Raw genomic sequence first — 21921 nt, 5'->3', positions numbered from 1 at the left:
TTGATCTTGGGCCCCCCTCTGCCCTGGCCCCGCCCCTGCCCCTCCCAGGCCTGCCTAGAAGTGTGGGGTGAGAGCTCCTCCTAGGATACCCCTTCACCTCGGGGAAAGAACCGTGCCCCCCAGGCACTACTCAGGAAAAGACCCTCCCCTGCATCACCAACTCCCCTTCTGGATTACATCCCCACCTGCCTGCTTGGCCTCCAGGGCCTGTAGCCCGCAGCAGCCTGAGATGACGGTCAAGCTGGATTTCGAAGAGTGTCTGAAAGACTCACCCCGGTTCCGGTATGTGCAGGACTGGAGGTGGGGATGGCGGTGGGGGGAGAGGGCAAGGTCCACATCCCCCCTCCACCCCCACCACACACACACACAACATTCACCACCAGACCTCCTTCCAGGCAGTAGGCCTCAAAGGAACGAGAGAGTTCGTATGCCCAAGTGGTACCTCTACTATCAAATCTAGCTACTCCAGTGCTCCCTGCTCCCTGCCTGCTCCTCCTGGCCTCTCCAGCCTCCCTCTCACCCCCAGAACTGGCATTCCCTCCTCCCTCTCGATGGGACCCCTGCCCCTCCCCCAGCACCTGCTCCGGGGCGGTTAGCAACTTCCTGCCTTCGCCACATCCACCCATGTCTACCCTTCCTGCTCTGGCCTGGGCGGCAGTAGCTCCTAGACTGTGTACTCTATATAGAGTATGCAAGCAGCAGAGGGCAGGTGGGGGGGCCTTCTCAACCCAGCAGCTCTCTCTGACTGCACCCACCACCCCACAACCCTAGCCCCCAACCCCGAGTAGGCTGGCAGACCAGATGGACCCAAGCTCTGCTCCCGTGACCCCAACCCTCCTTTCCCAGAGCCTCTATCGAGCTGGTGGAAGCCGAAGTGTCAGAATTGGAGACCCGTCTGGAGAAGGTGATCCTGACAGACAAGATCCCAGGAGCAGAATGAGAAGGAGAGAGGGGCAGCGTGAGGATTAGAGGGGGCAGAGCTGGGGGAGAAAATTGGTAGGGACTGGGTTTCAGGAATTATTGAATTATTATTGTGGGGTAGATATTTTGGGGTCTACAGAGAAGCAAAAAGGTGGTTCTGTGCCCTTGAGGAGCTCAGGATCTTGGGAAACAAAGATTCACTGTTCAGCTCTTAGCACCCGCATCGTGCCAGGCCCTGGGTGTATGTGGAGGGCAAGACCATCTCTGCTGTGAGGGAGCCCACAGACCGACTGGATAGAGAAACCAGTGAAAGATTTAAACACAGTACAGTAAGGCCTTTCTTGACCACTCTTTATAACACTGCACTCACACACACCACACACACCTACTCCCATCCCACCTTAAAAAAACAGTTGCTGTCCAGTTGATTCCGACTCGTAATCCCATGTGTATCATAGCAGAACTGTGCTGCATAGTGTTTTCAATGCTGATTTTTCAGAAATAGATCACCAAGCCCTTCTTCCGAAGAGCCCCGGGTGGTCCCAAACCTCCGACCTTTTGGTTAGCAGCTGAGTACGTTAACCGTTTGTACCACCCAGGGACTCCCACCCCCTCTTACTTTGCTGGGTCTCTGTAGCACTGAACCCTAACCGACGTGTTATGTGCTTACTTGTTGTATTAGTTTCCTATTTCTATTCAAATTGTCACATGTTTAATGGCTTAAAACAACACAAATTATCATCTCACAGTTACTGTGACTTAAGAGTTGGAGCAGACTCAGCTGGGTCCTCTACTGACGGTCTCACGGGCTGCAATCAATGTCTTGCCCAGGGCTGGAGTCTCATCTGAGGCTTGGGGTTTTCTTCCAAACTCATGGGATTGCTGGCAGAATTCAGTTCCTGTTTAGGACTGAGGCCTTCATTTCCTAGAGGTCACCTGTAGTTCCCTGCCACGTGGTTCTCTCCCTGGCAGTTCTCATCATCGCAGCCTGCTTCTAATGTGTGCTAGCAAGACAGAGTCAATATATGTCATAATGTAATCACAGAAGTGACATTCCTCATCTTCGCCACACTTTATTCATTAGAAACAAGTCACAGTCCTGCTCACGCTCAAGGGGAGGGGATTATACATGGATGTGACCTCACTGTGTGGGTCACTTTAGTATGTGTCAGCCACAGTTACGTATTTGTTTTCTTGTCTGTTTTTCTTCACTGGAATATAACTGCTATGAGGACAAGGACTTTCATGTTTTGTTTTTTGCTTAATCCCGAATGCTCGTACCAGGTCCTGACAGCTAGTACCCATTGCCATTGAGTCAATTCTGACTCATAGCGACCCTATAGGACAGAGTAGAGCTGCCGTACAGGGTTTCCAAGGAGCGGCTGGTGGATTTGAACTGCTGACCTTTAGGTTAGCAGCTAAACGAAACCACTGCACCATAGGTGCTAGTTAATATGTACAGAGGGAACATTCCACGAGCACAGGATAGGACAAGTACGAACAGAAAATACTATAGAATTTAATACCAGCCACATGGAAAATTCCGTGAGCCAGACAGTGCGTGCAGTAGAGTTTCTGGGGTGCTCTGGGTCCAAGCAGATGGGGCAGGGCAAGAAGAGATATATGGGAGTAGACAATGACAAACACTGTAAAGGTGAAGCTGACACTGGCCTTGGTGACAGGCTGGGAGGAATGGACAGGGGGCTCATTCTGGACATGGACCATGGCAAGCAAAGAGACAGAGCTGAGAATACACTGGGTGTGTTTTGAAAACGTGGGAGACAAAGATAACATGAGAAAACTACAGGCCAATATCTGTTATGAATACAGATAAGAAATCCTCAACAAAATATTAGCAAACAGAATCCAGTAGCATATTAAAAGAGTCATACACCACGACCAAGTGAATTTACTCCAGGAATGCAGGGATGGTTGGAACAAAGGACAAGAACCACATGATCATCTCTATGGACGCAGGAAAAGCATTTGATATAATCACACCCTCTCTTGATGAAAACCCTGAAGAAGATTGGAATAGAAGGAAAATTCCTCAGTATGATTCAGGCCATATATGAACAGCCAGCACTATATTTAATGGAGATAGACTGAAAGCTTTCCCCTTGAAACTGGAAACAAGACAAGGGTGCCCTCTCTCAACACTTAAATTCAATAATATATTAGAAGTGCTAGCCAGAGCAATAAGACAAGAAAAAGAAATAAAAGATACCTAGATTGGAAAAGAAAAAGTAAAATTATCTCTATTCATAGATGATGTAATCCTATATATAGAAAACCCAAAGAGTCCACAAGAAAACTTTTAGAGCTAATAGAGGGATTTAGCAAAGTTGCCGGGTACGAGGTCAAACAAGTATCAGTTGGGTTTCTATACAACAGCAATGAGAAACCTGAAAAGGAAATCAGGGAAACAATTCCATTTACAATAGCATCTAAGAGAATAAAATACCTAGGAATAAATCTAACCAAGGACATGAAGGACTTACACAACGGAAACTATATAACACTGCTGGAAGACATTAAAGAAGACTTAAATAAATGGAAAGATCTTCCATGTTCATGGATTGGAAGACTTAATGTTGTTAAGACATCAATATTACCCAAAGCAATCTTTAGTTTCAGTGCAATCCCTACCAAAATCCCAACAGCCTTCTTTGCAGAAATAGAAAAACCAATTCTCGACCTTATATGGAATGGCAAGAGACGCCTAATAGCTAAAACAATCTTTAAAGAGAACAAAGTAGGAGGACTCACACTTTCTGATTTTAAAACATACTATACAGCTGCAGCAATCAAAACAGCCTGGCACTGGTATAACAATAGATAAACAAGTGGAATAGAATTGAGAGTCCAGAAATACACCCACACATCTGTGGTCAACTGATTTTTGACAAGGGTGCTAAGCCCATTCAGTGGGGAAACAAGAGTCTCTCCAATAAATGGCGCTGGGAAAATTGGATTTCCACAGGCAGAAAAATGAAGATCCATGCCTCACACTATACACAAAAACAAATTCAAAATGGATTAAGGACCTAAATGTGCAAACTAAAACCATAAAATCCTTAGACCAACAAGCAGGGGCGATGCTGTCAGGCCTAGCTTTCAACGACGGATTATGTAATAACAAAAGACTAAGTAAATGGGACCTCATAAAAATTAATAACTTTTTTTCATCAAAAGTCTTCACCAAAAAAGTAAAAAGACAAACTACAGACTGGGGGAATATCTTCAGAAGCCACATATCCAACAAGAATCTAATAAAGTATATACAAAACTGCAACAACAACAAAAAGCAACCCAATCATAAAATGGGCAAAGGACTTGAATAGACATTTCACTAAAAAGGACATTCAAATGACCACCAAACGCATGAAACAATGGTCAGCGACATTAGCCGTCAGAGAGATGCAAATCAAAACCACAATGAGATACCATTGCACTCCAACTAGGATTACTAAGACTAAAAAATAAACAGAAAATAACAAACGTTGGCGAGGATATGGGGAAATTGGAGCCCTTATCCTGTTGCTGGTGGGAGTGCAAAATGGTATGGACATTGTGGAAAACAGTGTGGTGGTTCCTCAAAAAACTAAAAATAGAACTACCATATGACCCAGAAGTTCTGCTCTCATGTATATACCCAAAAGACTTGAAAGTGGAGAATGGAAAAGAGACATGTACACCAATGTTCATTGTAGCACTGTTCACAATAGCCAAAAGGTGAAAACAGCCTAAACACCCATCAGCAGATGAGTGGATAAACAGAACGTGGTACATACATACAATGGAATACTACTCAGCCAGTGGGAGAAATGAGGTCTTGATGATACATGCTACAGTATGGATGGAGCTGGAAGACATTATGCTGAGCAAAATAAGCCAGTCACAAAAGGACAAATATTGTATGACTGACTTCACTTATATAAAAATAAAAGGCAGATGTATAGAGAACAAAGTTTATTATTGGTTACTAGGGTCTGTATGAGTTGGAATCGAACTGATGGCAACAGGTTTTTTTTTTTTTTAGGGGCAGGAGGTAGGGGGAAAAGAGGGATTAATTGTGATAGAAAAAATCACACTGATTAAGGGTAGGGCTGCATAACTGATTATTGTAATTACTGTCATTAAGTTGTACACCTATAAAAATTTGAATTGGTAAAAGTTCTATGATAGATATATTAAAAAAAAAAAAACAGTAGCTATTGAGACTGTTGATGTACATCCAAATACCTCATGGTATTTGGTTCCTTGGTTTGTAGGTTTAAGGTCATGGTTTCATGGGACATCCCAGTTAATTGGCCTGATAACACGTTTAGTGCTTCTGTTCCACCTCCTAGTTTGTTGTGTAGTGCCTGGGGTCTTAAAAGCTGGCAAGCGGCCATTCAAGGCACGACAACTGGTCTCTACTCACTGGAACAACAGAGGAAGGAAGAAGGAGAGTCAGGAATAAAAGAAGGATATAAAATGTGTAGCTAATTGCCTCCATGAACAACTGCCTCCTTCGTCATGAGACCAGAAGATATGGATGGTGCCCAGCTACCATTACTAGAACAATCCTGATCAAAAGGGGGAAAGTGCAGAACAAAATTTCAAATTCTCATGGACTCTAGACTTTCTGGGACCATGGAGGCTGGATGAACCCCTGAAACCGTTGCCTGAGATAGTCTTTAAACCTTAAACCAAAAATATCCCCTAAAGTAATCTTAAAACCAGACAATAATTTAGCTTAACTAGTAACAAAAAGGTCTGCCTTAGCATTATGCTCTTTTAAGAACTATCTGGGATCAAATCGACAACAGCAGCTTGAAAGATAGGAAACTTAAGGGGCAATGAGTTTATGTTAATGAGGAGAAACAACTCAGAAAAGGAGAGTAAGAATGATTGCACAACCAACTCGAAAAATGTAACCAGTGTCACTAAATTATACATATAGAAAGTGTTGAATTGGTGTTTGTTTTGTTGTGTATATTGTCAACAACAACAACAACAAAATAAATAAAATTTAGAAGGAAGAAGAAAACCTGGGCGAGCTGGACTGAGCTGGGGAGAAGCGTAGATGGGGTTTGAAAGAAAAGGCACGGACATGGGGGTGAGGAAGTGGCACGGGATGGGGGCCTAACTAGGTGTGGTGACAATCAGCACAACTCCCTGTTGCCCTTTGTTGCTTCCCAGCTCCTCAAGCTGGGGACCTGCCTCTTGGAAAGCGGGCGCCATTACCTTGCTGCCGGTCGCGCCTTCATTGTTGGCATTTGTGATCTGGGCCGCCTGGGTCCACCAGAGCCAATGATGGCGGTATGTGGAGGGCTCCAATCAGGGTGGGACAGGGTAGGGGATGTAAAGAGGTCCTGTGGACCAGGAAGGTTGACTTTGGGGTTTGCACGACCCAGGCCAGAGCAGGGCTGGGGCTGCTACCAGAGTCAGCCATGGCAGGCTGGGTCTAGCATTGGGAGGGCCACACTGCCCCATGCCTGGTTCTCTCTCCTTGCCTCTTCCCACCTAGGAGTGTCTGGAAAAATTTACCGAAAGCCTGAACCACAAACTGGACAGTCACGCGGTGAGTGTGAGGAGGTAGGGCTGGTGGGGGAGCCAACGTTGTCTGTGGTCCTGACCCCCAACCCCAACTTCTGCTTCCTCTCAGGAGCTTCTAGATGCTACCCAGCACACACTGCAACAGCAAATCCAGACCCTGGTCAAGGAGTGAGTTGGGAGGGAAGGGGGCCTTCTTTACCAGAAACCAGCCCTCCAGCCCTCTTCCCATTGCCACAGAGTCTTCCCAGAATAAAGGAGTTGGTCCCCTTGAAATCATATTCCATCACCACCTCTTTCCCAGATGTCTATAGGATGTAGATTGAGAATTCCAGGTGGCCTGACTTCTGTCTCCGCCATCCCGAAGATCCCCTTGGATTTTAGTTGTAAATAGGCTAACCGAGGGCAGTGGTGGTTCCGTGGTAGAACACTCACCTTCCATGTGGGAGACCCATGTTTGATTCCTGGCCGATGCACCTCATGCACAAGTTTCACCAGAGTTTCTAGACTAAGAAAGACTAGGAAGAAAGGCTTGGCAATCTAATTCTGAAAATCAGCCAGTAAAAACCCTATAAATTACAATGGTCTGATCCCATCATGCATGGGATCACCGTGAGTCGGGGGTCAACTTGATGGCAACTAACAACAACATAAATAGGCTAACTTAAAGGACTTGAACGGGCCTTATCCTGGGGTTTCTCTGTAGGGGCAGATGGGTGTATCTGTGATTCTGTATTATCCTCCCCGCTACCCCCAGAGGTCTCCGGGCTTTCCGAGAAGCTCGCCGAGATTTCTGGCGGGGGGCTGAGAGCCTGGAGGCTGCTCTTACCCACAACGCAGAGGTCCCCAGGCGTCGGGCCCAGGAGGCAGAAGAGGCGGGCGCTGCTCTGAGGACTGCTCGAGCCGGGTACCGGGGACGGGCATTAGACTACACTCTGCAGGTGCCTACCCTCAACCTGTCCCCCCGGGTGCCAGGGCCTCAGGTGTCAGATCAGAGGCCGGGGCAGTCCTGATGTATAGTGGGAGAGGTGCTCTGTTTTCCAGACTGACCTGAGGTGTTTTTGGGCCCTTAGATCAATGTGATTGAGGACAAGAGGAAGTTTGACATTATGGAGTTTGTGAGTTGCGGTGGCAAGGGTAAAGGGGGGAGGAGCCTGTAGACAGAGAGCAGGGGGGAAGAGAGAGAGAGGGGTCCTTCCTCAGCTCTACCCTGCCCACCACACCCAGGTGCTGCGCTTGGTGGAGGCCCAGGCTCTCCATTTCCAGCAGGGCCATGAGGAGCTGAGCCGGCTGGGACAGTATCGAAAGGAGCTGGGTGCGCAGGTAGCAGGAGGTGGAGGGAGGTTAGGGGCTCTGAGATGACTCTCCTGGCATAGCTGGGGAAGGCCGGAGGAGTCTGAGATGTCTCTCCTATGGCCAGTTGCACCAGCTGGTCTTGAATTCAGCACGAGAGAAGAGGGACATGGAGCAGAGACACGTACTGCTGAAACAGAAGGTGAGGGGCTGAGACTGCTGACTGGGGCAGACAGACTTATGGCCTTGTTCTCTGCCCAGCCCACTTGCCCTCTGACCCTCTTGTTCCCCAGGAGCTAGGTGGGGAGGAGCCAGAGCCAAGCCTAAAGGAGGGACCTAGTGGCCTAGTCATGGAAGGACATCTCTTCAAACGTGCCAGCAATGCATTTAAGACCTGGAGCAGGTGGGCAGAGGGTACTCAATCAGTCAGTCCCATCAAATTAATTTTTTTTTTGTTTGTTTGAGTGGTTATAGGATGCTAAGCACAGCAATGAAAAACAGACAGAACTCTGTCTTCATAGAGTTTACATTTCATCAGCAAGATAGACAATATAGTAATTAGATAATAACATATTATGTTAGAAGATAAAAAGATAGTGCCATAGAAAAATCCATTGTCACTGAGTCGATTCTGACTTATAGTGACGCTATAGGACAGAGTAGAACTGCCCCATAGGGTTTCCAAAGAGCAGCTGGTGGATTTGAACTGCCGACTTTTTGGTTAACAGTCAAATGCTTGACCACTGTGCCACCAGGGCCCCAAAGTAAGGTGACAGGGGTGTGAAAACCTGGGATGGATTGCAATTTTGAATAGGGAGTCAGTGTAGGACTCATGAGAAGGTGACTTCTGGGCACAAGCTTAAAGGCTACGTGGGGAAAGTATGTCCTAGGCCGAAGGACAAGCCAGTACCAAGGCCCTGAGGTGCCTGGAGTGTTAGAGGAACAAAGAGGAAGCCGTGGGCCTGGGCAGAGTGAGGGAGAAGGAAATAGTAGGAGATAAAGTCGGAGTTAATGAGGGTGTGGATGACTGTAGGCTCTTGTAGCCTTTGTAGGGACTTGGGCTCCACTCTGAGAGCACTGGGGACCCACTGCAGGGTTTGGAGCAGGATAGTGACATGCTCTGACTTGACTCCTTCCCCCTGCAGAGCCACTGCAAGCACATATGGGGCCTTCGTGCAAATTAGAAAATTGAGCCCCTTCCCCAAGATACTTCCATCTGTCAAAAAAAAATTAGCGGTAGATTTTATTAGGAAAAGCATTTTACTTCATAAATCTATCAAAGCTGGATTGTCTAAGGTATGAATAGCCCTGCTTAGATGTCCACCCTTCTCTGGAATGTCTCATGGGATGTTCAGCCCACGTCTCTCTCCTCTCAGCAAGATCCTTATGGGGCAAAGGGCACAGCCTCTCTTCTGGCCCTGTCCCAAGCCTCACCCTGATGCTCTCTGTCTCTATAACTCTATTTCCACCCTTTCCAGACGCTGGTTCACCATTCAGAGCAACCAGCTGGTATATCAGAAGAAGTACAAGGTGGGTAAGCCCAGGGCCCTGGATGCCCAGGCCCCAGGGAGATGCAGCCTTTGCCTGCCGCTGGCTGCATGGCTGTCCCCTGTCCCCTTTCTGCCACCTCCTGCCAGGACCCTGTGACTGTGGTGGTGGAAGACCTTCGGCTCTGCACAGTGAAGCTCTGCCCTGACTCAGAAAGGCGGTTCTGCTTTGAGGTGGTGTCCCCCAGCAAGTGAGTGCAGACCCAGGGGTGACACTCAAGGATTTGCCAACCTGAGAGCCAGAGCTAATCTCAGTGGCACCCTGGAGCAGGCTATCAGAGGCATCCGTGCAGCTTCTGGCATTACCCTTAGTGGCTGGTTTGTGATGGAGTCTAGGGGATGGTCGGGGTGGAGAGACCAGGATAACAGATGATATTTATGAGGATATTATCAATTCATACAGAAATATTTCAATACAACCGATACCAGTTGAGTACCAGCTGAATGTCAGCCTGTCCAGCCTGCCACATTGCTCCCCAGGCCTCAGTTGTCCTTCCCCATCCCTCACCCCTCTGGCCCAGGTCCTGCCTCCTCCAGGCTGACTCAGAGCGCCTGCTGCAGCTATGGGTCAGCGCTGTGCAGAGCAGCATTGCCACCGCCTTCAGCCAGGCTCGCCTTGATGACGACCCCCGGGCTCCAGGCCAGGTACCTTCACATGGGAGTGCAGGACAAGGCTACCCCAGGAAATGGGGCACTCCTTCTTGAGGGCTCCCTGACTACCCCCTCTACCCCTGTCTCCCCCCAGGCCTCAGGACACCTCGCCATAGGCTCTGCTGCCACCCTGGGCTGTGGTCCGATGGCCAGGAGCAGGGAGTCTGGAGGAGTTGGGCACGTGGCGGCCCAGGTCCAGAGCGTGGATGGCAATGCCCAGTGCTGCGACTGTCGGGAGCCAGCCCCGGAGTGGGCCAGCATCAACCTTGGAGTCACTCTCTGCATTCAGTGCTCTGGCATCCACAGGTCACCCCCCAAAGCCCTAAGCATGGGCCCCACTCCTTCCAGCTGCATACAGGCCCCCCAGATAGAGCCCATCGTGCAGACCCCTTGCCTTCCTACCTGCCCTGCCTTCCTCTCTTAGATTCTGGTCTGTCACTGGGTGCCAGGCCTGGGCTGAGCCCAGTGGAACCCAAGATGGACCTAGGTGGGACCTCGGTGTGTGGGCTGGGGCAGGATTGGGGGATCCCTCATAGGAGTTTATCAGCTTGGTTGAAGGAGGATGGGGGAGCAGAAATGGAAAAGCAGAGAGAAGAGATTGTGAGCCTTTAGCAAGTCCATAAGATCCTCACTCGGACAGTTTGGTGGAAGGAGGGAAGGGGAATGGCATGGAAAGAATTGTCCAGACCCAAGTACCATGAGAGAAAGGAGGTGGCTGGAGAGGATGAGGGCCTTAGAATGAAATACAGGAAAAGAGGGAACAGTGAGCTCACAGGATCTGTCCAGAACCAGGTCAAGGCTACTCCTGGTCCAGCTCCCACCCCCCGATGCAGGACCTTGCTGCCAAATCTTTTCTGGAACAGCAGCAGCCTCCCCAACCCACTGTCCCACAGAGGCTCTGATTCCCACTCTGGCCCTCCAGGAGCCTTGGTGTCCATTTCTCCAAAGTCCGGTCTCTGACCCTCGACTCGTGGGAGCCAGAGCTAGTGAAGGTGACTTGGGGTATAGTGAAGACTGGGGCAGGGGGAAGGGGCACAAAGGGCTGAAGAGCCTTGAGAGCTCAGACACCCTCACCCTGTTTGTCTGTCTGCATCTGCTGGGGCCCCCTGAAGCTGATGTGCGAGCTGGGAAACGTAGTCATCAACCAGATCTATGAGGCCCGTGTGGATGCTATGGCAGTGAAGAAGCCAGGGCCCAGCTGCTCCCGGTGAGGCTGCAGGGTGGGGTGTGGAGCTGCTATCCGTTGGCTTGGATGGTGGTGAGGAAGGTCTGGGATGGGATGAGGGAAGACCATCTCCTCTCTCTCGCCCAGGCAGGAGAAGGAGGCCTGGATTCATGCCAAGTACGTGGAGAAGAAGTTCCTGACCAAGCTCCCTGAAGTGCGAGGGCGAAGAGGTGGCCGGGGCCCCCCCCGGGGGCAGCCTCCTGTGCCCCCAAAGCCTTCCATCAGGCCCCGGCCAGGGAGCATCAATCGGAAGCCAGGTAAATGGGTTAGTTGGGCAGTCGTGGAGGGCCTGCTGTGTGCTGAACCCCGCGCCAGGCCCTGAGGGGGTGCACAGCCTATGAGGCCCAGGCCTTTCCCTTGAGAACGTTGGGGACCAGACAACACCACCCCTGATCTTACAGGGGAAGTGTTTCAGGGTTACAGTGACGTGTGGCACTAGGAATGGAAGGAGCATGGGGCTGGGAGTAGACAGGAGGGCTCTGTCAACAGCCTGAGAAAAGGTGGAAGTGGGAATGAGCTCGAGGTCTCTAAAGGCCGTGGAGGGAGTTGTGAGTCTGGCTGGAGCAGAGGGAGTCGAGAGCTGAGGCTGTGTCAGCAAGAATCAGGTCACCCGTGACATCCCAGCCAGTCTGGATGGACAGGGTGAGGCAAATGACGCCACCTGTCCCCCACACCGTGGCGGCACCCCCCATGAACACCCACACTTAAACACTCACACACACGCCCGCCCAGCTCCACCTCCCATCACGGCCCCCTGCGTCATGAAGGCCTCACCACAAGTTAGCAGTGATCTAGCTTCACACTTGACTACTAACCTACAGGTTTGCTGTTTGAACCCACCCAGCAGCACCACAGGAGAAAAGCCTGGCAACCTGCTTTCGTAAAGATTACAGCCAAGAAGACTTTATGGAGCAGTTCTACTCTGTAACACATGGGGTCGCCATGAGTTGGAATCGAACTCAGTGGCAAGGGGTCTGGTTTTTATTCCGTTACAGTACCATGGATCCATGAGGAGGGTGTTCGTCCCACACTCACAGCTGATGTCCCTTAACAGAACTAAACCCTTCTAACAGAGCCCCCCTCTGATGACCTGGGCAGCCTGCACTCTGGGGCCCTGCTGTTTCGAGCCGCTGGGCATCCTCCATCCCTTCCCACCATGGCTGATGCCCTTGCCCATGGAGCCGATGTCAACTGGGTCAATGGGAGTCAAGAGAATGCCACGCCACTGATCCAAGCCACAGCTGCTGTGAGCACCTTACACCTCCCCACCCTGCCCCTCACCCTCCACCTGCTCCCAGGGATGCCCACACCTCACCCTCCACCTGTTCCCAAGGATACCCACCCCTCACCCCCCACCTGCTGCAAGGGATGCCCACCTCTCACCCTCCATCTGCTCCCTGGGACCCTTCCCCCTACCCCCCACCTGCTCCCAGGGATGCCCACCCCTCACCCTCCACCTGCTCCCTGGGACCCTCACCCCTCATACTCCACCTGCTCTCTGGGATGCCCACCTCTCCCCATCCATCTGCTCCCTGGTACCGCCACCCGGTAAAGAGTAATAAGCAATATGAACTGGTTGCTAAAAGTGCAAGTGTTGGAGACAGACAACCTGGGTTCGAATCCAGGCTCTCACCACTTACAGGAGACTCTGAACAAGTTACTAACCTGTCTGTGCCTGTTTCCTCACCTGTAACATAGGGTGTACTGCGGATTTAATGTACGAATACATATAAAGAGCTACAGCAGAGCCTGACACACTTAGCTGTACCCCACACGCCTGATTCCCACCGCACCCTGTGCACTGACTGACCCTACCCCAAAGCATCTTTAAATCTGCCTCCAAAGATGCCACCCTGTCTCTCCCTTCTTGACTCCTTGATGCAGAATTCTCTTCTGGCCTGTGAGTTTCTCCTCCAGAACGGAGCGAACGTGAACCAAGCGGACAGCGCGGGCCGGGGCCCGCTGCACCACGCAACCATTCTTGGCCACACGGGGTAGGGGCCTCAAGGATGGCGGACTAGGGGAGGAAGGCTTCGAAGGAGGTGAGCGCCCCGCTGAACCTGGCTCTGCTCTCTAGGCTCGCCTGCTTGTTCCTGAAACGGGGGGCTGATATGGGGGCTCGGGACTCTGAAGGCAGGGACCCTCTGACCATCGCCATGGAAACAGCTAACGCTGATATCGTCACGCTGTAAGGATGCCTGAAGGGGCGGGCTAGCACTTGGGCGATCCACATGGGGCGGGGTGACGTGGAGACCCGAGCCTGCCCGGCGGGGCCCAGGGAGGGGCGGGGCCAGCGCCTGGACCAGAAGCCTCCCGGTGCTGCCAGGCCAGAAAGGATGCTACCAGTGTGGACTGGGGCGTGTAGTAGGAAGGCAAGCGGGAAGGGGTCCGCGGATGGCGAGCTCATCCTGAGCGAGAAGCATCTCTCATGCATCAACACTGTTGTCAGGCATCTTTTAAGTACTAGATCCTGGGGAAACAGATGAGTGAAGCACAACCGAAACCAAACAAAACCAAACCCGGTGCCGTCAAGTCGATTCCGACTCATAGCGACCCTATAGGACAGAGTAGAACTGCCCCACAGAGTTTCCAAGGAACGCCTGGCCGGATTTGAACTGCCAACCACTTGGTTAGCAGCCGTAGCACTTAACCACTACGCCACCAGGGTTTCCAAGCACAACCCAGTATCCCTAAATGAAGGGATATGGGGTCGGGGAGCGGGTGGCTAGGAGAGTGGCATTCATTCTTTAATCCCCTTCCCTTCAGGCTGCGATTGGCAAAAATGAGGGAGGCCGAAGCGGCCCAGGGCCAGGCAGGTAAAGTACCCACCCCCAGGCCCAACACCGGAACTCCAGGTTCCCCGGTTTCCTGACCCCTGGTGGCCTGTCTGCGTTGATTGATTTATTAAACAAATATGTATTGGCTGCATTTGACGTGCCAGGCCCTCGAGACAAAAAAGAAACAGCAAGGGTGCTGCGCTCATGGCGCAGCGGTTCCCTGCACCCACGATCGAAGTGCGTGCTTGTAGCAGACCAGGCCTAGCTGTCCCGATCATGCTCTTCCGCCCTAGGGCCCAGCTGTCCGCCACCCCGACTCTTCCTTCCTCCCCCTCAGGAGATGAGACGTATCTCGACATCTTCCGCGACTTCTCCCTCATGGCATCGGACGACCCGGAGAAGCTGAGCCGGCGTAGTCATGATCTTCACACGCTTTGATCCCAGGCCTTCGGAGCCCCGCACACCCAGGCCGTCCCCTCCCCACCGCCAGCCCCGTCACCATTAAAGCCTCTGTGCTTTGCTCTTTCCTTCATAAGTAATTTATTGGGCGCCACCTTCGGTCCTGGCAAGGTGTTGGGTACTGCAGCCCCAGGAGTGCGGGGAGAGGATGCAAGTGTGCGGACTTGAGTCACGCAGCAGGCCCCGGGGAGGGAAGTGGGAGCTTCAGCCCAGCGCGAACGCAGGCGGCCGTGGGGCGGGGCTCTCGGGCCCAGGCGACGTGGCCAGGCTCGTCGCGCCCGAGAGAGGCCGCCTGCGTGGGGTTGGGGACGGCCTTCCCCTGGGTGGAGCTGGCGCCCGGCCGGGCTGGGATGGGGCGAGCGCGCTCCAGCCGCCCCGGCCCGGAGGCATCCCCGGAATGCCGCGGCTCAGCACCCGCCCCTCAGGAATCCCCCACGGGAGCAACCGGTAGGGAATGGCTGGGCCTCCGTCTTCTCCAAGTGGCGGGTTCGAGGTCCCGGCCCGGGCCAAGTTGCAGACGTGAAATCGTGCACACCTGGGGGCCGGCGGGGCCGTTGCAGCCACATCCGGGGAGACGCGCCTGAGTCACAGTCCCGACCCCACCCTCGCTTGCGCTCGCCTGTCCGGCCCGTTCGCCCCGTCCCTCCGGTCCGTGAGCCCCGGCTGCCACCTCCACCCGAGCCTCGCGGGCCTCGCGGGGGCGGGGGGCGGGGCGCCAGGGGCGGGGCTGTCCCTTAAAGGGCCCCCGGCCGCTGCCCTTAGGCCACTTCCTGGGGACAGAGAGGACCTCAGCGGCCGCAGCTTTAGCCGAAGAAGGCGACAGCGCCCGGGCCGCGAGACTGCCGGTTGTTTCCATCAGGCCCACGGACTCTTCCAGCTCGAGCTGAGAGCACCGTCGCCCCCCAGCCGCTACAGGGGCGGCTCCGCCATCCGTTCCCGTCAGCACAGCCTTCGTCCCTCCCCTGGGACCCTCGCCCGGAGCCCAGGCCAGGCCTCTGACCGGCCGCCGGAGCCCTGCGTGGACTCGCCCACTGCGACAGCGATCTGCCCTGGAACTCGGAAGCTGGGTCCCTCAGTCAGCCCTGTGCTCGCCACCGTCACCTGCTGGTTGGATTCCGGAAACCCATTGTCTGAAGACCACAGAAAGGAATCGCTGACCGCCCCAAATCGGATACGTCTGGACTGAAAACTCCCTTCCCCGCTGGCTTTGCTCTGCTCTTTTTATCCGTTCGTTCTATAAGCCTTGAGGAAGTTTCTGGGCCCTGAAACCACCCCCACCACAAAGTAGCTGGGGTGAGCCCCAAACCTTGCTGCTTGTACTCCAAACGCCTGTGCCTCCAACCCGGCGAGTCTGAGCGTTAAAACCCAGTTCTTCACACATCCTGGAAGTTCTGCCTTTTCTTCTCTTGCAGTGTCTCCTGTACCCCCCAAAATTTCACCTCCTCCTGTGTCCCCTTCGCCCCCCTCCTTTGGGGGCCCCGTGACCCTGAATGTGGGGGGCACACTATATTCCACTACTTTGGAGACCCTGACCCGCTTCCCAGACTCCATGCTGGGGGCCATGTTTAGGGCTGGCACCCCCATGCCCCCCAACCTCCAACCTCAGGGAGGCGGCCACTACTTCATCGACCGCGACGGCAAAGCCTTCCGGCATATCCTCAATTTCCTGCGGCTGGGCCGCCTGGACCTGCCCCGCGGATACGGGGAGACGGCTCTTCTCAAGGCAGAAGCTGACTTCTACCAGATCCGGCCCCTCCTGGATGCCCTGCGCGAACTGGAGACATCTCGGGGGGCCCCTGCACCCACAGCTGCCCTGCTCCACGCAGATGTGGATACCAGCCCCCGCCTAGTGCACTTCTCTGCTCGCCAGGGCCCTCACCACTATGAGCTGAGCTCCGTCCAGGTGGACACCTTTCGTGCCAACCTTTTCTGCACTGACCCTGAGTGTCTGGGTGCCTTGCGGGCCCGATTTGGCATAGCCAATGGGGACAGAGCAGAGGGAGGTCCACACTTTCGGTTGGAGTGGGCCCCCCGCCCCGTGGAACTCCCTGAGGTGGAGTATGCCAGACTGGGGCTGCAGCCGCTGTGGGCTGGGGGGCCAGGAGAGCCGCGGGAGGTAGTGGGCACACCGGGCTTCCTGGAAGAGGTGCTGCGGGTGGCTCTGGAGCACGGCTTCCGCCTGGACTCGGTCTTCCCAGACCCTGAGGACCTGCTCAACTCCCGATCCCTGCGCTTTGTCCGGCACTGAGGATGCTTCATCGTGGGGGGAGAGGGATGGGGAGCTGTGAGAGTCAGGGCCCACTGCACCTGACTGGAGCCTAGATGTGGGCAGGAATTCTCAAACCTGAGCCCACCTGGGGGCTTGCATGTAATCCAGAGGGTCTGAAGTGTTGCTAGGCCTGGGAGGGGTGGGAAGGTTTCCCTGCCTTGTTCTCACCTGAGGTTAGGGACCCCAGCATCTCCTTCATTGGAGCTCAGTGTTCAGGGTCTGCAAAAGCAGGGAACAACTCCCTGCCCAGGCTATGCCTAGAAGAACCCTGGAGGGACACTGAGGTCCAAGGGAGGGGCTTTGGATTGCCCTAATGTGGTCTCCTGGACAGAACACTGTGGCTTCTGAAAATGGTGGCCTGGGCTGGCCTGACTAATGAGAGGCCAGAAAACTCTGGAATGTGGGAAGGAATGTTCTTTGCTTTGTCCCAAGCCACCTACAGAGGGAAACAGAAACGCTACTAACTCCATCCAGGTTGGCATGAAGAAGCTAGGAGAGCCCCATTAGCTACTGGGCTTGAGCACCCCTCTGGAGATCCAAGTAGTATTTCAAAGGATCCCATATTAAGGGCGGGGTTGGCCATGGGGAAGAGGGTGGCATTTCCTTGGGTCCTGGCCTCAGTTCCCTCATGGGGACCAGGGTGTATGTACGTGAGAGTCAGCCAGTGTGTGTCTGACTCATGTGTGAGTCCCTGGCATCCTGGGTCCCCAACTGCGTTATTGCCTTTGGTGCCTGTGTGCTGGTCCTCCTGTGGTCTCTGCAAGTGCAGGCCTGTTGGGGTTGCCCAGCAACTGTTTTGACACAGGGTGTGTCTGTAGTATGTGTGAATAGACTGAGAATTAGTTTAATCACAGGGCGTGTGTGTATATGTGTGCGTGTGCATGCTCACACATCATCATGTAGGCAGAGAGAGGTCTTTTGGAGTTTCAGTCACTAGGATTTCCTGGTGAGAAGGGAGAGAAGTCGCTGGGCTTAGCTGGTCTCTGAAGCCTGTATGGAACTCTCGGTTGCTGGGGCAACCACGTGCCTGTTGCTAGGAGATAGCTGGGTAGGGCCCAAGGCTGCCCAGGGCAGAGTGAGGAAATGAAGGGAAGAGTTTGGGAGCGTGGGGGAAGGGATGGGATTTCTAGAACCCTGAGGGGATGGGATGCTAACTTACAACTTCTTTATGGGGGGAGTCACTTATCATCACTGGTTGTGATTTATGAGAAGAAAATAAAATTGCTTTGTAACCACAAACTTGTAAAGGCTGCTAAGGGCCAGGTTGTAAGTGCTGCCTTTCTTCTAACAGAAGTCCTGCTTTCCTTGCCCATCCCCCTCTAGCGACATCTTCTGGCCCCCAGTTCCTGGGGTCCCAGCTGTCCCCCAGTCAGGGTTGGGACAGTGACACTGTTCTGGAATACTCTAGAACCTCTAGAAAAAGGGCTAGAATCCAGGTCACAGAGCATTCTGAAGCCTTTCCAGCCCAGGTGGGGCACGCCCCCCCAAACAGGCCTCATGTGGATGCTAACACTAGGTGGGGTTTTCCTGGCAGCCGCCCAGGCCTGTGTCTTCTGCCGCCTCCCAGCCCATGACTTGCTGAGCCGCCTGGATCGGCTCTGCAGCCAGATGGAGGTCCAGTGGGAGGCATGTGAGGCCTCTAGAGACTTCTCAGCCTTTGCCTTAGGTAAGACCAGGCATCCAGGGGCAGACCCAGCAACAGTCAGCCTACACCCTGAGGGAGGCAGCATGTGGCTTCCCAGCTGCGTCCTACAGGCATCCCCTCAGTCCACAGCCCTCTCTGAACACACTAGCCTTTCCCTCCAGCAGAGCTTCTCGGGAATCCTGGGTAGGCCCAGGATTCTGGGCTGCTGAGGGAATCTCTGACCCTTGCCCATCTCCACAGATGAAGTATCCATGAACAAAATCACAGAGAAGACTCACAGGGTCCTGAGGGTCATGGGTGAGGTCAAGGGGGAAGGCTGGTCCTAGGGGCTTGGGAGGACCCCAACAAGGGCCTGGGAGGACAGGGCTGGGGAGGGAAGGAGGGAGATGAGAGCAAGTGGAGCCAGGAGGGTGTCATGGTGGGGTGGAGTGGTAGAGGTGAACTGGCCCTGCGGTGGGACCCTGGGCAATATCGCTGCTCTCTGCCTCCCCAGAGATCAAAGGGTCTTTCTCCTCACTCCCTTTATATTGGGAATGGCTTCACAATACCAAGATCCCAGAGTACACCAGGGAAGGTACTGATGTGGTGAAGGGGTGAGGGGGGCCTAGGACCTCGGTAAAGGGGTATGTGACTATGGCTTATCCACCCTCACCCCTTCCTTGCCTCTCATTTCAGCTCTCTGTGCACCCGCCTGCCGTGAGTAGAAAATGAATAGGGTAGCAAGGACAAGAGGCCTCCTGGGCCGGACTGTTAGAGGGCAGAATGGTGGGTGGTCCCGAACGATGGGGGCCGGGGCCCCGCCTCCCCAGCTCGGGTCCTGCTATCTCCTGCAGGGGGCAGCACCACCCTGTACAACTGCTCCACCTGCGAGGGCGTGGACGTGCACTGTTGGCCCCGAAAGCTCTGCTTCCCAGGTCCTTACTCACTGCCCCTGTTTGCCCCCCGCACAAGATCCCTGAACCTTAGGCCCCCCCCGCCCGTCCCGGCAGGCGTGGCCCCTAGGACAGCTCATGCCTCCGGGGTTGCCTTCAGGAAGTCACGATCTTTGGGAAGCCCGGATTCTGCTCTTCTCTGTCTTTGTTGCTGTCCTGCTTCTGAGTGTTCTGAGCCTCGTGGTGGAGTAAGTTGAGGGACCAGGCAGGAAACGGCCTCACCACCCCTCCCGGTGCCTTCTATCCCTTCCAGTCCTCCCAGCACCCACCTTGCCTCTGCCTTCCCAGCCCCTTTCCTTTGCTCTCCTAGGCCACTGTTTTCCCTCAGGTCCCGCCAACTCCAGGCAAAAAGTGGCTTGTGAAGATGCTGACAGCCGCCCAGGCTCCCAACCTCCAGCTCTAAGGGTGTGTGTCCACAACTTTCACTTCCCTTGGGGAGCACCTAGCCAGCCCCCTAGTCCCAGCCCCAAAGGTTCCATTTTCCATTTATTTCCAGCCCTCAAAACCCAGACATCCCTTAATCCCAGCATCAGATGGCTTCCGGGGACCCAGACACCCACGCTGGAAAGTTCCTCCCCTCCAGCCCTCAACCAATCATACAGGGGCAGCCAACAATGCCAGGAAAATATTTACCAAGGAAAGAATCCCCTCCAGGAACACCACCACTCCCACACCCCACACCCCCTTCTGCCTGTTCCCGGAAAGCAGGCTGTCTGCCCCAGAAACTGCTCTGGGCCTTCCCATAACTGATTGGGAATCTGGGAATGATTGTTCTGGAAAGCTCCCTCCCTCTGGAGTAAGGGCACATCAGTCAGTCTGCTGGCATGCTGTCCCTCCATTGTGTTAGCCTTGTGAGGCCCTGGCCTCCTGGGAGGCCTCCCTGCTGCCAGGCCCAACTAAACCTGCTGTGGATGGCTTCCACCTGCCTGGCCTCTGTCTGCAACCCAGGAGGGCTGAGGAAAGGCACAGTGGTTCTCAATTGGGGATGAGTGTACACCCCTGGAGACATTTGGTGACATCTAAAGATATTTTTTTTACTTTTTCTACTTGGGTTGTGCTACTGGTATCTAATGGGTAGAGGCCAGAGATGCTAAACATCCTACACAGGACAGCCCCCCCGCCCCCACACACACACAACAAAGAATTCTCCTGTCCAAAATATCAATAGTGCCTCAGTTGAGAAACCCTGGCGTTTGGTCCCCTGCCTGTCACAAGTTTTTGGTTGGGGGCCGAGAGAAGGGAATGAAAAAAAGAGGCCTGTCATCAACCATCAGACTTTCGACAAGATGGACTGACACAGTGGCTGCAACAATGGGCTCAAACACAGCAACGATTGTGAGGATACTGCAGGACCTGGCAGTGTCTCATTCTGTCGTACACAGAGTTGCTATGAGTCGGAACCGACTCAACTGCACCTAACAATAACGACAATCATTGACCACAGGCCTCAGTCCAAAGGCCTAGGCCTGAGGGGACCTTAGCCCAGTGGTCTTCAAACTGGGTACCTGGAGGCTCCAGAGCAGGGATTCTCCACCAGCTGCACATTGGGCTCACCTGGGCAGCATTGAAAACTAGCCATGCTGGGCCCCACCTCCAGAGATTCTGAATTCAGTGGTCTAGGGTGGGGCCTGGGGTAGTCTCACCTACAGTCAGGGTTAGAACCACTACCCTGGGGGTACCCGTAGAGGCTCTGGGGATGAGGAGATAGACCCCACCCCTTCCAACAGAGTTCTTCCCTTTTTGTTTCACATTCTAGTTCAATCCTTTCATTTTACACACAAAAAATAAATGAGGCCCAGAGAGCAGTGACTTGCCCAAGATCATATAACAACTCATTTATTCATTCTGTAAATACTTAGTGAGTGCCACCAGGTGCAAGCCAGCATTATATTGCCCAAGCTGAATAAGACCCCACACGCCCCAACTGCCTGGGCACCGTAGTGCTCTTGGGGACTGTACTAGCTGCCTATGCCCTCCCATGTTGTACCTTCTTTCCAGGGTATAATCTTTCTGGTTTGTCCTTGTTTTCACTCCCAGCATTCAGTGGGTCAACAAGTCCTGCCCATTCTTAAGGGCCCTCTATCCTATTTGTCCCCTCCCCTGCCCACTCTAGAACCTTCTCACAGTGGACCCCAGTCTCCCAGATGTGCCACCTGAGTCTGCCTGTTCCCATTTCAACCCACACTGCTCACAACCTCCTGTCGAGCATCAGATGATGGTTAAGAACTTGAGCTCTGGAGTTGGGCTGCCTGATTTCAAATCCTGGCTGTGCTCTCACTGGACCTTGAACAAGTTAATTTAACCTCTCTGGGCCTCAGTTTCTTCATCTTTAAAATGGAGAGATTAATGTATTTCATTGATTGTACTTTTTTTTTTTTTTTTTGCATTTTAACCTCTCTGAAGTCAGAAGGCATCTTATAATTGAAGGCATGTCGTGGTTTAATTTATGGCATTTTGTCCTTAAAACCCGTTGCCATTGGTCAATTCTGACTCATAGTGACCCTATAGGACAGAGTAGAACTACCCCATAGAGTTTCCAAGGAGCACCTGGTAGATTCAAACTGCTGATCTTTTGGTTAGCAGCTGTAGCACTTAACCACTACGCCACCAGGATTTCCATTTTGTCCTTAAAAAAAAATTTTTTTTTGTCCTTAGTGATAC

The 21921-nt window shown here is 53.2% G+C and overlaps 3 protein-coding genes across 5 annotated transcripts; all 3 read left to right on the top strand.

The window, feature by feature from the left end:
• The first annotated feature begins 35 nt into the window (after positions 1–35).
• Positions 36–14481, top strand: ACAP1 (ArfGAP with coiled-coil, ankyrin repeat and PH domains 1). 2 transcript variants are annotated; one of them, XM_049859397.1, is made up of 22 exons: positions 36–282; positions 847–904; positions 6109–6228; positions 6437–6490; positions 6575–6633; positions 7220–7403; positions 7536–7580; positions 7690–7785; positions 7883–7957; positions 8049–8158; positions 9234–9285; positions 9393–9493; positions 9824–9947; positions 10048–10259; positions 10876–10945; positions 11066–11160; positions 11266–11435; positions 12252–12424; positions 13063–13172; positions 13256–13366; positions 13945–13994; positions 14293–14481. In XM_049859397.1, the coding sequence occupies exons 1-22, from the start codon at positions 230–232 to the stop codon at positions 14391–14393; spliced, it is 2223 nt and encodes a 740-aa protein (XP_049715354.1). In that variant the 5' UTR covers positions 36–229; the 3' UTR covers positions 14394–14481. The 2 variants fall into 2 exon arrangements, with proteins under 2 accessions (XP_049715354.1, XP_049715355.1); XM_049859398.1 differs by lacking the exon at positions 13945–13994 and having other exon boundaries at positions 14293–14384.
• Positions 14482–15713: 1232 nt separating this feature from the next.
• On the top strand, positions 15714–17909 carry KCTD11 (potassium channel tetramerization domain containing 11). The gene has a single exon (XM_049859406.1). The coding sequence runs from the start codon at positions 15964–15966 to the stop codon at positions 16660–16662; it is 699 nt and encodes a 232-aa protein (XP_049715363.1). The 5' UTR covers positions 15714–15963; the 3' UTR covers positions 16663–17909.
• A 271-nt stretch (positions 17910–18180) lies between these two features.
• Positions 18181–19622, top strand: TMEM95 (transmembrane protein 95). Of its 2 annotated transcripts, none has more exons than XM_049861475.1 (7): positions 18181–18349; positions 18569–18625; positions 18822–18902; positions 19004–19024; positions 19162–19242; positions 19361–19448; positions 19589–19622. In XM_049861475.1, the coding sequence occupies exons 1-7, from the start codon at positions 18181–18183 to the stop codon at positions 19620–19622; spliced, it is 531 nt and encodes a 176-aa protein (XP_049717432.1). The 2 variants fall into 2 exon arrangements, with proteins under 2 accessions (XP_049717432.1, XP_049717431.1); XM_049861474.1 differs by having other exon boundaries at positions 19138–19242.
• Positions 19623–21921: the final 2299 nt, after the last annotated feature.

This window comes from Elephas maximus, chromosome 19 (genome assembly GCF_024166365.1).
Source record: "Elephas maximus indicus isolate mEleMax1 chromosome 19, mEleMax1 primary haplotype, whole genome shotgun sequence".
In the NCBI taxonomy this organism is placed as follows: Eukaryota; Metazoa; Chordata; class Mammalia; order Proboscidea; family Elephantidae; genus Elephas; species Elephas maximus.
This window is presented reverse-complemented; position numbering and strand designations above follow the sequence as displayed.

What these genes read in the sequence shown, in the direction of transcription:
- ACAP1 (XM_049859397.1), top strand. Translation starts at nt 230, where the DNA reads ATGACGGTCAAGCTGGATTTCGAAGAGTGTCTGAAAGACTCACCCCGG. An exon ending in ACAAACTGGACAGTCACGCG is followed by an intron (nt 6,491 to 6,574) that starts GTGAGTGTGAGG and finishes GCTTCCTCTCAG; the next exon opens with GAGCTTCTAGATGCTACCCA. An exon ending in TATATCAGAAGAAGTACAAG is followed by an intron (nt 9,286 to 9,392) that starts GTGGGTAAGCCC and finishes ACCTCCTGCCAG; the next exon opens with GACCCTGTGACTGTGGTGGT.
- TMEM95 (XM_049861474.1), top strand. Translation starts at nt 18,181, where the DNA reads ATGTGGATGCTAACACTAGGTGGGGTTTTCCTGGCAGCCGCCCAGGCC. An exon ending in CTTCTCAGCCTTTGCCTTAG is followed by an intron (nt 18,350 to 18,568) that starts GTAAGACCAGGC and finishes CCATCTCCACAG; the next exon opens with ATGAAGTATCCATGAACAAA. An exon ending in GTTCTGAGCCTCGTGGTGGA is followed by an intron (nt 19,449 to 19,588) that starts GTAAGTTGAGGG and finishes GTTTTCCCTCAG; the next exon opens with GTCCCGCCAACTCCAGGCAA.
- KCTD11 (XM_049859406.1), top strand. Translation starts at nt 15,964, where the DNA reads ATGCTGGGGGCCATGTTTAGGGCTGGCACCCCCATGCCCCCCAACCTC.